Source organism: Balaenoptera musculus, chromosome 1 (assembly GCF_009873245.2).
Source record: "Balaenoptera musculus isolate JJ_BM4_2016_0621 chromosome 1, mBalMus1.pri.v3, whole genome shotgun sequence".
Classification (NCBI taxonomy): Eukaryota; Metazoa; Chordata; class Mammalia; order Artiodactyla; family Balaenopteridae; genus Balaenoptera; species Balaenoptera musculus.
Window position 1 is genome coordinate 125,658,882 of NC_045785.1, and position 14,170 is coordinate 125,673,051.

The following is a 14,170-nucleotide window of genomic DNA, read 5'->3' on the forward strand; positions in this document are numbered from 1 at the left end:
GCTTTGGTTTCGAAACTGTAAAAGAGGAACACATCTTTCACAATCGCTTAAACTGTGATGTTAAGTTAAAAAAAAAACTCAAGTCACACTAAGAGGTTTAACCATTAAAAGAAGTAAAAACATAACTAACTGGAAATACTGAGTAGAACCTATGATTTGTTTAATTTCTGTGAAGTCTTATTTTTAACCTTTCAATTAGGAAAAATAGTTTGCAACTCAAATACAGTTTGATTACTTAACCCCCCTCTAAGTCACATATGCCTTTTAATAGTGACTCTATCAAAATAGCCAGAGTAGACCATATCCCAGGGAGTGATTAAGAATGAGAGAAAAATGAAGAGTCACACGAAGCAGAAAAAAGGTGAAAGAACAGCAATGTTGCATTTTTATGAACTGATGTTTTGAAAGTCATTTATAAGAAAACAACAAAATTATGGCAGTTGTTATCGAATAACCTGCTTACAATAAAGTACACAGTGTACATCTTTAGTTTTAGAAGATGCAGTTATGTGGACATGGAATAAATAATATGTAACTAGAAGTTTAATAAAATACTAGACTACTAAAAATCTGCAACAGGAGTGAAGAGGTAGGTACCTGGTGCTTTTGAATCAATCAATATATTAAATCAACAATCAATCATACTAACAAAACTGTGTTAACAGCAAACTTGAAACAGCATCTAGCCAATCAAACAATATATTCTATATCCTCAGAATGATAAACTTGTATTACTGGAGGCAAAATGAGCATCCACCAAGCTTATTTTATTCATTATACTCTTCTATTAATTGTGTTTACCTACCTGAAGTTAAAAAAAAAAAAAAAAAAGCATTGGAATTGCAAAGGGAATGCTCTCTAAAAGAAATAGATTGTCCTCCCTGGAGAAGCCCCCCGGTCGCCATGCCTTCCTTACCCAAGGTATGTGGACTCGGGGCGATAGTTCCAGCTGATGCTCTGAGCAGCCACGTAGAACTGCCTTAGCCGCGCTGCTTCAGCCCCTAGGCTCCCCCAGCCTGCCCAGCTGGAGCCCAGGACCACGAGGACCCAGAGGCAAGGGCAAGCTGGGAACATGGTTCCTTTCCTGCCTCTGCCTCAGCCGACTGCGCCCGGCTTGGCCGGGCTTGGCCGCTGTCGGGACTGCAGTGAGCGCCGCGAGGCTGCGGGTGGCAGTGTCCCCCTCCTCTTCAGCTCCCCCAGGCGTCGCGGCCGCTGCAGCCCGCGCTGTCCCCACCTCCTGGGGCCTCTCCAGGCTGGGGTTGACTAGGTCACCGCTCCAGATGACAGGAGGTATTAGGGAGAGCAACCAGGTTAGTGACTGTTTTACTACCGGTGAAGAAAGGGCAGCAATCAGCGGCTCTAGCAGGCAGGGCAGTGCTCAGGGATTCATGAGACGGGGCAATACTGCCCTCCCACGCCTCCATCTGCTAACCCCACGGCTCAGGAGCCGCTCACCGGCCCCCGCCACCGTGAACACCGCCTGCGGCAGCGTGCACACTTACCAGGCGCTCTGCAAGTCCCAGGGCAGTGGGACCCAAATCCCTTCACCACACTGCTCTCCTTCTGATCTGAGGAAGAGGGCCTTACTCCCTGTTACTGGGCACAGGAATATTGCATCTTCAGGTGGTGAGGAAGCAAGGGGATGGTCACGTGAATGGGGCCTGCTGGCCTGGCCCACTTTACTGACTTCTACCCATGCACAGTTCTGTCTTTTATTTATTTTATTTTATTTTTTTTAACATCTTTATTGGAGTATAATTGCTTTACAATGGTGTGTTAGAGTTCTGTCTTTTAAAAATATATATATATATATATATTGAAATACAGTTGATTCAATGTTGTGTTAGTTTCAGGTATACAGCAAAGTGATTCATATATATATATATGTGTATATATATATGTGTGTGTATATATATATATATATATATATATATATACACATATATATATATATACATATAATTTTTAGATTATTTTCCACTATAGGTTATTATAAAATATTGAGTAGAGTTCCCTGTGCTATACAGTAGGTCCGTGTTGTTTACCTATTTTATATATAGTAGTGTGTATATTTTAATCCCAAACTCCTAATTTATTGCTCCCCCCTTCCCCTTTGGTAACCATAAGTTTGTTTTCTATGTCTGTGGGTCTATTTCTGTTTTGTAAGTAAGTTCATTTGTATCATTTTTTAAGATTCCACCTCTAAGCGATATCATATGATATTTGTCTCTCTCTGTTGCACAGTTCTGTCTTGATAAGGGCCTGTGGCCACCTAAGGCAGTGACAGAGGAGAGGGCTTAAAGAGCTTCACTGAGGGAATCAGACCAGATTTCAATCCCACTTACTAGCAGTGTTCTCTTGGATAAGTGACACAACCTCTCTGGATCTCAATTTTGACACCTGCAAAACAGGAATGATAATGATAGTTTTTTCCGATAGGGTGGTTGGGAGGATAAAAGAACACTGTGAAGTATATAATTCCTAGCAGTTGGAAAGCACACAGCACGTGTTGATTACTATGATTATATTTTTCCTGCCTCCAGGGCCCTTTATGTATCTCAGAGGATCACATGGCCTTAAGATATGATTTTGCTATTTATAGAGAATCTGAGAATTATCTTGTCTGAAGCATCATTATGACTTATCCCGGGTCCCCTGAATCTACATGCCTCCAAGCTTCTATGATTTGTCTCAACAGATTCAATAAATTGTAATCTAGCACCTCACATGAGATCTCTATGATGGCTTTAGTCTCCTCAACATATCGTCTCCGTCTTTGCTTCTCGGCTGATATTATTTGATCAACTCAGACTGTCCACTCTCTGAAGTCCAATCAGAGTTCTATCTCCTTGATTCTGGGCCAAATTAACTTTTCCATTTTATGAATTCCTACCACACTCTTCAAATAACATACTGATGTTGATTACTCTCTATCACTTTGTATTGGTGTCTATCGTGTCCCCAACTAGATTATAAGCTATTCAAGAACAGGAACAGTGAGTGCCTTATCCTTCTGTATCTATAATACCAGTGGTTCGCAAAGCTGATAAACCATCAGAATTCCCTGGGACGATTTTACAAAAGGTAGATTCTGACTCAGGAGACAGGGTGATAATCATCGTCCTATAACACGGAGCCTAGTGATCGGCATAAAGTAAGCAGTCAGAGACGCTATGTACAGTATATGAGTGAAACTTTTTAAAAGCAATGTGTCCCTAAATCCCAAGGTTACTACCAAAATTCTTGCAAAATCTTGTAACCTTTAGTTAGACTTTCACCATTTTTATTTGCGTGTTTTATTTGCATTTTTATTTGCATGTTTACCTAGTCTGTGTGACATGTTCATTGCCTCACATTTCAACAGAGAGGACAACTATATTGTTTGGCTCTATGTTTTTTGTATCAGTTTCAGACAACTACTGTGTAACTTTCAATAACCTATTTATTAAGCACGTGAATTAAAGAACGTGTAAAACACACTCAGGTGATGAAGACATTTTTCTGCTTCTCTGATTTTCTTGTGTGTTTGTGGTGGTGGTAAGATACATATTTGCTCACTGAAGGGTTGAGCTTGTAATTGGGACTACTGTGATTGTGCATTACATTCATGTATGCAAAGTGACGGACACAGATCTTATTCAACAAAACGTCAAATAATAGAACGTGGCATTTGGGGGAATCCTTTTAATTAGACGTTCGAGTATTGGTCTTTGGGTCCTCTGGGGGAGAATGACCGGTGGAGGGAAGGTCTACAGTGACATGTACCTTCCTGTCTTGATTCTTAGTCTTCTGCAGCCTCTGGTGCCATCCAGAGGCTTCTCTTGAAGCCTTGCAGCAGAGGTCTAAAAGCCTTCACAAACAGCAAGCAGTGAACACCCAGGAAATCCTACAGAAATTCCTTCAAGTCAGAGATGCCTCCTGCCTTCCAGCAAAGTAGAGGATGATTTCCTCCAATCCAAAAATAAAGAGGCATTCTTATTTTTCTGCAGTCTGGTCTTCTGGGGAGTCATATGCTCCAGGCCCTAGTTAACTAGTATCTCAAGTGACAGCTGGGGCAGAGCCCACAGACCACGGCAGAAACATTCAGTCCCAGCTTCTGAGGCTTGTGTTGGAGGAAGAGGAAATGGAGCAGGAAGGGGTGGTGGGTGGAGAGTTGGGGCTCGTGGTACAGTTCTTCTGCTCCGGTCCAGAGCTAATCTAAAGGAAATTCCATGCCCTTTATTCACAAGTATTTACAGAAAACTGAGGCAAATAAACTACAGTTATAGTCAAGTCTGTCGGGAAGGCTGATGTTCAAAAATAGGATCCTGTGGAGGTTGAGTGAGGTGACCAAGAGAAGGACAGGTCTCTGAAAATGAGACAAAAAATTAAAATAATTATATTTTCCCGAAAAAGATAAAAGAAAGCTCTCATCATATGTACCCCCTAAGGCTTAGTATAATCTTTTTCTAGATTCCAGATATTCTGCCATCTAGGCTACTTCTCTTAGGAAACTCAACCATTCACTGAGCTTTTTGGGAGAGAGAAGTTATCATATTACTTTTGTTTTCCTAGCAGGTCGCATAGGGAATTGGCTCCACAAAGTCTGTAAAATTTTTCTAGCACTCGTGACTTCTGGTGATCAAGCAAAGCTGCAGTATCAGTACCACCTAGAAGCCAGTAATTGAATGTCATACATCCTGACATAAGTTATGTCTAATTAGAACATTTCTATCCTGGAGGAAATGGAAATCTTCCTATGAACTCACTTTCTATTGTCACTCTACTGCTATACCTGTCCCCTACTGCCAACACAATTTCCTGCATGGTTTGAACATTTAATACATGGTTAAAATGTGACTCATGATTATATAAAGAAAAGTCAAGCTTTATATTCTTCCTTTTTCCCTTACTGTTCTATTTCCTTCAAAAATACTTTCATAGATAACTTACCTTAAGGGCTTGGGTCAAATGCAGCATTTGTAAAAACTCCATATGTTCCTAGGTGGCTAAAGAAGAGAAACAGAAAGATGACCTGCCATATTATGCTTTGTCCTTGACCCCAGTCCTGCACATAGTTCCTCCAGAGACCATGGATTACCATCCCACCCCTGGAGTTCTCTGCTTTTAGTGGGAAAGAAGAATAAAACCAAAGAGATTTTCAAGATCCCAGTTAACAGCTCTGGGTAATTTGCATTGCACTTTATACCCATGTTATTGTTGATGCTTTAGGTACTGAATACTTGCTATGCCCCTGCTGCAGCCTCTTCTTGGTGAATTATAAAACTCCAGCCTTGATACTTGATCATGTGGCAATAGTTTTCAAAGAATGGTAGTACTGCTCCCTATAGGCATTTTTTTTATATAAATTTATTTTTATTTATTTATTTTTGGCTGCACTGGGTCTTCGTTGTTGTGTGCGGGCTTTCTCTAGTTGTGGCGAGCGGGGGTTGCTCAGCAGTTGTGGCGCACGGGCTTAGCTGCTCCACAGCATGTGGGATCTTCCCGGGCCAGGGCTCGAACCCGTGTGCCCTGCATTGGCAGGCAGATTCTTAACCAATGCGCCACCAGGGAAGTCCCAATATAGGCATTTTTTGATTTTCATAATGATCGAGACTTACTATTGACCTTTAAGCAGGGGCCATGGGTGCTGGATGTCCTAATATGCCTGGGGCGCAAAAGAATTGTCTTACACACTCCACATAACTTTAGAATAGCTACTCAACGTTCATGGAGGTGAAAAATCTCTGATCCTGCAACTTAACTGCTTTACATATAAATATTAAATTTTTTGTGCATCTTTTAAAATGTAATTGCCATGTGAATTAAGGGAAGATAATAACAGGTTTTCCAACTCTTTACCAGAGTTGTTCATCATTTAGAAAAATCAGGTTGGTGTTGGCAACGGTTCTGGTACTGTTTGAATCACTAACAGAATATTCCTCTCAGTTGACCTTTATGCTGTTGCCTTCATAGTGATTCTATTTGAATGAAGGTCCAAGCATCTGATGACCCCATAGCATCTGCTAGTGTAGTGCCTCAGCGCTAGCATTTTATTTCCAAGTCCCTTTCCCTTGTGTTGTTCCTTTATATTATCATTAGGGCACCTACTGATTTTTAAAAACATTATGTATTGCTAGGACATATTATCTGTATATTTTACTTCAGAATTAGTCAAGGGGACATTGCCAAAGATTTGTTTCAGAAAGGGGTCATCTGTATAATCATTCTGACATACTACAGTGAATTAAAAAGTCAAACTAGAAAAACTTCATCATAAAACATTTCCATCTTACCTTTGAGGGTTCAAGGGGCTTTTTCCTTCATCTGAAATAAGCAAGAAGACACAGAAGATTGGTTTAAGAGTAAAAAATGAGATGAGGGAGAAAGGTCATGAGTGACAGGGGAGAGTCAGCAGACTGATTTCCAGATGGGCTCATTATAAGAGACGTGTAGGGAACATCCCTCCCTAAGAGGTGGGACCTGTTTTAGGCTAAATTAAACATTCAGCGATATGTAACTCCAGAATCCGCTCATCTTTCTCCTCTTCCCTTTCAGTAACAACCTCTCCTCCTACCTCTGGTCCCTGCCTTCATCTTCTTCGCTACTCTTGGTTGTTGTTGAGACCATTGGTTCTCGAAACTCATTTCTTTGGCACTGGAGGCCCTCTATCTTTGCATCTTTTGTCACGCTCCCTCAGTCGTTATCTGGGCAAGCTAAGCGAGGAAACAAATCCAAACCAACATAACAGTGGATGTTTTTCTCCCCTGATCACCTATGTGATTGGGGGCCTCCTGTCTTAATCCAAACAATGGACTCTGATAGTGGAAACTTTAAACATGGCAGCAGGTCTGTCACTCATCCCATGGGTAGATAAAAAAGGAAAAGCATCTCATGCCTAAATACCTTTAGAAAATATTAAGTGACATGAAGATGAACAAGTATATTTATTACAGGGCATGATTGAGCCTTCAGTGTAATAATGAATGCGCACTTTGAATTTGCAGGGGAGGGACACAGTATACAGCATTTTCCTAGTATTTGACCATAGAATCCTAGAAAGTTTAAAATCAAATTGGGACAGGTCAAGGGAAAATTCCCCATCTCCACAAATGCATTTATTTATTGTAAAGATATTGGAGGATAGGTGGCTGCTGGCCCCTCTCCACGGTTCAGAGGGTTCCCTGGAAATGTCTCAAAACTAAAGAAAGAACTTGGGGGAAATGCAGGAATAGGGTGATTCCTACATGGTAATGGAGATTAGGATTCAGGTCTTAGGAGCTCTCACCTCTGCCTTCTGGATTTGGTTAACCAAGCACAAATGTTGCATGGAGGGACTGGTTGTAGCTTTTTGGTCTGTAAGGAGTGTTATTGTTTGTCTATTGTCCTATTTACTCACTCACAGAAGAGTATATGAGGGAACATTAGAAAACCAGCCTAATGCGCTGGTGGCTTTGTGAAGGGAGAGAGCATGAGAATAGGAAACAAAGGGTTCTTCCTCTGAGCAGTTGAAAATAGGTAGGAAAAAAAAAAAAAAAAAGGTAGGGTGGGAGGGAGGGAGACGCAAGAGGGAAGAGATATGGGGACATATGTATGTGTATAACTGATTCACTTTGTTGTAAAGCAGAAACTAACACACCACTGTAAGGCAGTTATACTCCAATAAAGATGTTTAAAAAAAAATAGGTGTGGAAATCTCAATTCCATGAGAATGCTGGCAGGTACTTTTAACATAGCCACTTTCTGTTCCTGGATTTGAGCATCCCTGACCCCTCTGATACCCCCAGTTACTTTCCATGAGGAAAGATGAAGAGACCCATTAGCTTATTAGAAGAGGATTGGCTTATTATTGGCTTCTCTTGTTGCGGAGCACAGGCTCTAGGCATGCGGGCTTCAGTAGTTGTGGCACATGGGCTCAGTAGTTGTGGCATGCAGGCTCTAGAGCACATGCTCAGTAGTTGTGGCGCATGGGCTTAGTTGCTCTGCGGCATGTGGGATCTTCCCAGACCAGGACTCGAACCCGTGTCCCCTGCGCTGGCAGGCGGATTCTTAACCACTGCGCCACCAGGGAAGCCCTTTGTTTTCTTTTAATGCAAATGTTTTCAGACATGAACTACTGAAGTTGTCGTTTCACTGCCCTGCCCCAAATCACATGAAAGAAGAAAATAAGGAGAATATTCTTTCCTATTTACCTTTTTGTCTGCAACGCTTTCTTAGCAGAGCCAGGAGTATCCCACCCGTCACTAAACCTGTTGTAGAAGCCACTGCTCCACCAAAATAAGTCAAGGCTTCCTGGATAGTCAATGGCCCCGCTGCAAAATAAACACATGCACACGTGCAAGACATAAGAAGTGTATTGTGCAGAAGACCATCATTCCCCCAGGAGGTCCCCAAGAACTCTAAGATGTGAGATCAAGTAAGTCATCAAAGGTCCTGGCACTGCTAACAACCCGGCACAAAAAGATCTGGAAGTCATAAACCACTGCAACAGAATGGGATGCACGCAGGGCCTGATTTTCTTCCTAATGCTTAGATATCAAACATAATTTCCAAAGGAGTCAGGGTAAGGACTCAATAAAAGGAATTAAATGATTAAATGGTAGACACAATAAATGGAAGTTTGGATAAACAAAATAAACTGTGGGTAATTGGGGGGGGGGCAATTGAAGATTTTTATGTGATGAAAAGTAGTTACAACAAGCTGCTAGAGAAAAGAAATGAAAAAAAGGGAGGGGGATGAAATAAACCTTACAAACAGGTGGAGCTTAATTAAGGAAGATATATTGTATTTTTGGAGGTATATGTTAAACAAAGATCTTCTGAGATAATAAATTAGGATTCTGCATTAAATAACCTTCAGTTTAAAACATTTTGAAACTTCAAGATGTACTACACACAGATTATAAAGAAATGAGAGTATTCATTTCACAAATTGGAGCTTTGAAAAAGGAGGGGTGATTGTTTACACAGAGTCACTGAATTTGATTCCCACTGCTTTGCATGAGGTACAGAGATGCTATCTGATTCATTGTGAAACAATTATTAAATGCAGGGGAAACCCAGTGATGGAAAGCAACCCGTGTCAGAAATACTCAGAGGAGAAACACTGATTTCATTATTTTCCGTATCAAAGCGACTTCCTAACCCATATGAGAAATAAACCTTGGCACGCTGGCATGATAGCTGACCACTGGCCATTCTCTTGGCACACTGTTCTCGCTGAGCCACTAAGTAAACGACCCTCTGGGCAATGGAAGCTGCAGGTTGATCCATAGCTGAAATTTCCCCGAGGGTTGGAGCAGTTCATCACTATTGGCTCAGTAACGTGTAGCTTGGAGCATTTGACAGCTGCAGGAAAAAAGAATGCAGGAAAAACAAACATATAGAATGAACATAAAAGAGATTATGGATTCATTTGAAACCTGCCTAGCGTTGCCATTAGATGAGGTAGAATACAAAAGATCAGAAAGGAAATGAGCTACTTTTGACATTCCCACTAGCCCTTTCAACATCACTTGTACTAAGATATCCACTCAAAGAATGATAGCCAAAGAACTAGGATGGGCACATAGTGGCAATTCAATAAATACCTGCCAGTGGATTGATCGATCTTACCTACCAAAATACTATCTACAAAATTTTGCTTCTCAAAAATACTGTTGTCCTAAATGTCATTATTACTACCATTGGCAATAAGCTGGCATGTCAGCACATATTTCTTAAAATAACAAGTGTTCAGCATAGCTGGCCTCTGGAAGTTTGAAAGAGGTAGAGTCTGCCATACTCATTAAACTATTTGTCAGGGAATTTCAGGCTATTCTCCTAAATTTGTGGATACAAAACTAAATATAACTCAAATTTAACTCAACTCAGGAAACTGAATTTAACTCAGACAAATGTTATTAAGCAACAGTGACATTTGCAAAGCACTGTGCTGTGCTTCCTAGGGAGTACAGTGATGAAAGAGACACAGTGCTTCGTGCATAGGGCGATAGGTCTTCAAGAGGTATCAGTCATGATTTATCTTTTTATTTAGCTTCCAATTATGAAAATATGGAATATTTACACTGCCACATCATTAACAGAATTGTAACTTATATTTCACAATTCATATAGCTGGCTTCGTGTTTAGCGTGTGTATTGTTCTAACACATTTTGGACATTTACATATGTGTCCTCCTTTAGGTCTTTGAGTACCAGGGCATTACCTTGTGACATAAGGAAGGGGAAAAGTTGGTATGCCTGTTGCACATTGCTTCTAATTGGGATTGGTGTGGATTTCATGGAGGAGCTGACACTTGAAGTGGTCATTGGGGTTGGATGGGATTTTGACAGGCATGTCCAGTGACTAGCTTGCTGGAAGATAGCATCAGAACTGCCTGTTCCTTTTCACATTACCTCTGCATGCTGGAGCTACTGCTGTCCATTGTCCAGAAGGTGTGCATCGGAGAGCACTGTCTCCCATGAGTGTGAATCCAGCTTTGCATCCGAAGTGGCAAGTGGTATTCAAACCAAAGGTTCCCACATGATGCTGACAGGACATTGTTCCTTGCTTTGGAGTGACGAGGGATGGGCATTGCACCTCTACAGTAGGAGCTGATACTGTGTCTGTTGTGAGAAAATGTTTCAATTTAGAGAGCTCCCAATTAGAAAGAGCACAACAGAGTTAAGACTGACATGGAGTAACTGCCTTCCACTCCTTTCGTCATCAGGGAGGTTCTAGCAATAGCTCCTTATGGAAGTTAAGGAAAACTATTAAAATCAGGTATGGAAAACCAGATGAGAAAAATGATCTAAAATTGTCCTTGGAGAGATGATTCTCCTGGCCAGAAGAAGAAATTGGAGGGGGGGGGGGCGCCGTCAATGTTACTGATACTAAAAACAAAACAAAACAAAACAAAACCAGAATAATTGGTGCAGAAATATAAGAATTCAGTAGAAAGAGAAATATGTATAGGCCAATTGCTTGCTCAGTGCTGCTTTATTGGGAGGTGGTATTGTCCTCTGGCCAAAGGTCAGCAATGAAATGTGAGGCGTGGATATTGCCACTGGCTGTCACTAACTTGCCACGTGGCAGAAAGATGGCAGTTGGCCCCTCTCCACTTCAGTTCCTTGATTTGAAACACTGGACCGGTGACTCCACCCCTAGTGCTCTCTCCTGGCGATGAAGCAATGGAAACCATTCAATTGACTCAACAAAGCTCTTTGAGACAAAGAGGCCACAATTACGAAAGAAAATTTGTGCTTAAGAATCGGTGTTATCGTTTATTCACAAATGTGAAAAAATCCTGTCACTCCTTATACATTTTTTAATCCAGGCTGTGTTTCCTAGACCCCAGTAGATAACCCACTTCATGACAAGAAGTGGAGCTTTCACAATAATAATGATATCATGTGTACCCGTCATATACTAAGAGTGTATATAAGTGTTTGTTATTTTTGTTGAGGAAATTTCCAGAAGAAGAGCTGTCCGGGCAAGTGTATCCTGTTTTACCGTCACAGGTCGGTTGGGGTGCTGTCCATCTTCCAGAAGCTGTGCATTCAACATGGTTGGACCCCTCCAGCTTAAAGCCCTCGTTACAGGAGAAATGGCAGGTGGAGCCAGCAGTGAATTCTCCATGAGTGTCAGGACAATCCAGGCTTCCTTGCTCTGGGGCAGATAGTTCTGGACACTTGATGGCTGGAGAATCAAATCAAGAATGTCACAATCTCCAAATTGATTTGGCAGCCCTGTTTTGCACCAAATTTATTCATTCACATTTTCAACAAATATTAACTAGTTATTGAGCTCCCACTGTGTCAGGTGTTTTGCTAGGTAGCAGGCATTTCGCAATGAACACAGCAGGTCATGAAGTACAAAGGGCAGGGGGAGGGATGGTGGGCTTGCAGAGAGGAGTATAGGGCGAAGTCACAAAAACAAAGAAGTCAAGGATTTAGGCAGTCATACTCAAGAATTCACAATTTCATCCTCTTCTCTCTACACCTGCTGCTTTAGAGACCTCATAGCCTCCCCGCAACTCTCACTGTCCTATCTGTATAAATGCAGTCCAGGTTTTCACTTCTGTCTTTCCTCCTGCCTGAGACTACTTCCGGTTAGATATCCTGCTGTCTCCACAAATTCAACACGTCTAAACCTGCAATGATCATCTTGGGTCCTAAACTACTATTTCTTCTGTTTGGAGCCCCAGGCTTTTTTTTTTTTTTTTTTTTAACCACAGTTTCATAGCACAGGAAAGCTCAAAACCTCCTGGTAAAGCTAGATTAGTTCCTGGGAAGTCCCTGAACTGACCTCATGTGTTCTTGCCTCTGGTTCTTGGCTCGCACTGCCCTAAATTTCTTTCAATTTTTACCGAATAAAATCCCACCCCTCCTCTAGGATCCAAATGAACACAGCCTCTCCAAAGCCTCTGCTGATCACTGCAACCTGAAGTCTTCTCCTCTGAACGCATCAGTTTTTTCTTTGAACTCATATGCTGTCATGTCACATGTCATCTCTTCCCTCTCCTCCTGGATGGAAAGCTCCTAAAACCCAAGAACCATAAATCTTTGTGTCTCCCACAATTCACACTGCAGGATCTCAACAACTATATGCCAAGTGGATGAGCAAATGAATTTTTAATTTACTATTTCCCTCAAAAACTGTTTTGATAAATTATTGCAGTTACCTATTTCTCTTAGGATCATGTCTTTCTCCCCACGAAGGTCTCTGACATAAGACTGTTATTTATCAACAAATATTGGATTATTGACAAACTGAGTGACTGTTCTTTCTTTAAATCCAAGGCTATCTGAAAGCAATGCCTTGGTCAGATAAGGCTCATTTTGCTTAGCTATTTTGTTTTTTAAAAAAAAATCTCTTGAAGCCCTATGTAATGCCTCATGGAAAAGTGATGTATTGGCTTTTACATATTGGCCCACGTGCTTTTTGGTGGCAGGCTGTTCACTGAAGGATTGTGGATCTTTATTGTGTGAATCCATTCAAATAGCCAAAGTAACATACTGAATTTCAGTTTAGAACTCTCAGATTTTTGAGTAATTAATAAATCCATGCCTGGCAGATCAATTCCATTTATCAGACATTTATTAAACATATCTATTGGTGTAAGTCATAGACATTAAATCATTTATGAACATTTTCACTAAAATAACTTTTTCAAAATCTCCAAGAATTTCATATTTAAGCCCAAGAAAATACATAATGTCAATTGCATGAGAGCAGGGACCTTGTCAGCTCTTTTCAACACTGTATCCCAGGCAACAGTGCCTGGCACAAAGTAGGGGGTCCAAAAATATTTGTCAAATGAACGAATAAGTAAGTTAGCACAATTTAATTTGGACACATTCTAACACGTATTTTTACATGGTGTGAAAAGAAACAAGAGGAGTTACTATTTTAAAAAATTGATTTAAGTGACCCCTAGTATACAAAGAGAATTACTACAGCATTAACTCTACTTGGAGGATATTGCTTTGGTCTCAGTCTTGTCAGTCTTTTTCTGACAAGGTTATAGATATAGCCTTTTGTAGCTAGGAAAGTCTCTAATCCTTCTTCTGTAAACATGAATCTTGTTGAATCTAAGGACTAACTTGTGTAAGGAAGCATGCTTTCCTGTCTGAGGGGCAGCCTTGGTGAGGTTCATGGAAGCCTAACCCAGAACTAGCAGGTGGTGGGCACTCAGCAAACATGGGCTGAATTAAATGTGTGGAGTTGTCAAGGAAGTTGTTGGAGTGAAGGGGCCTAGTGCAGATGTAGAGGAAGAGATTTTTACTAAGGAATGACCTCTGTGGGTAACTTTAAAAAGTAGTCATATTCTTGAGCCTACTCTAAAACTTTACCAAAACCTGAGTCATTACAAGAAGAATAGAGAATGGATAAGGGTTGCTTTTATCACCATACTTAATGCTCTATATTTGTGGACTTAAAGGCAGTGCTGCCTACTGGAAAGGTCTTCACTGATGTTTTTCTGTAATCCATGAAGTAGCTGTACACGATTGCCTGTGAATTCATGAATTATTGGGATCACTGGTACTCTATTATTATCTTATGACATATTTAGTTAATTCTCTGTTGCTTTGTATTATCTCTTTTTACTTGAGTTGGATACAGTTTTGTCAAGAATTTTTTGGAAAAAAAGATATATTATAAATAATAAATTTAATTGAGTTGGCTGTTCTAAACTCAAATTTTAAA

At 40.7% G+C, this 14,170-nt stretch overlaps 2 protein-coding genes across 2 annotated transcripts in view; both read right to left on the bottom strand.

Moving 5' to 3' along the window:
• Positions 1–1,252, bottom strand: part of F5 (coagulation factor V) — a 90,462-nt gene extending 89,210 nt beyond the window's left edge. Inside the window, 1 exon segment of the mRNA XM_036843773.1 lies at positions 917–1,252. Coding sequence (XP_036699668.1) covers positions 917–1,074 — 158 coding nt within the window. The 5' untranslated portion in view covers positions 1,075–1,252.
• A 2,427-nt stretch (positions 1,253–3,679) lies between these two features.
• The window catches only part of LOC118892060 (selectin P), a 46,151-nt gene continuing 35,660 nt past the window's right edge, over positions 3,680–14,170 (bottom strand). The window contains exons 10-16 of the mRNA XM_036846556.1: positions 11,474–11,659; positions 10,378–10,587; positions 9,142–9,327; positions 8,172–8,291; positions 6,276–6,306; positions 4,933–4,988; positions 3,680–4,348 (exon numbers count right to left, since the gene is read on the bottom strand). Coding sequence (XP_036702451.1) covers positions 4,934–4,988; positions 6,276–6,306; positions 8,172–8,291; positions 9,142–9,327; positions 10,378–10,587; positions 11,474–11,659 — 788 coding nt within the window. The 3' untranslated portion in view covers positions 3,680–4,348; position 4,933. The remainder of the gene's footprint in view (positions 4,349–4,932; positions 4,989–6,275; positions 6,307–8,171; positions 8,292–9,141; positions 9,328–10,377; positions 10,588–11,473; positions 11,660–14,170) is intronic.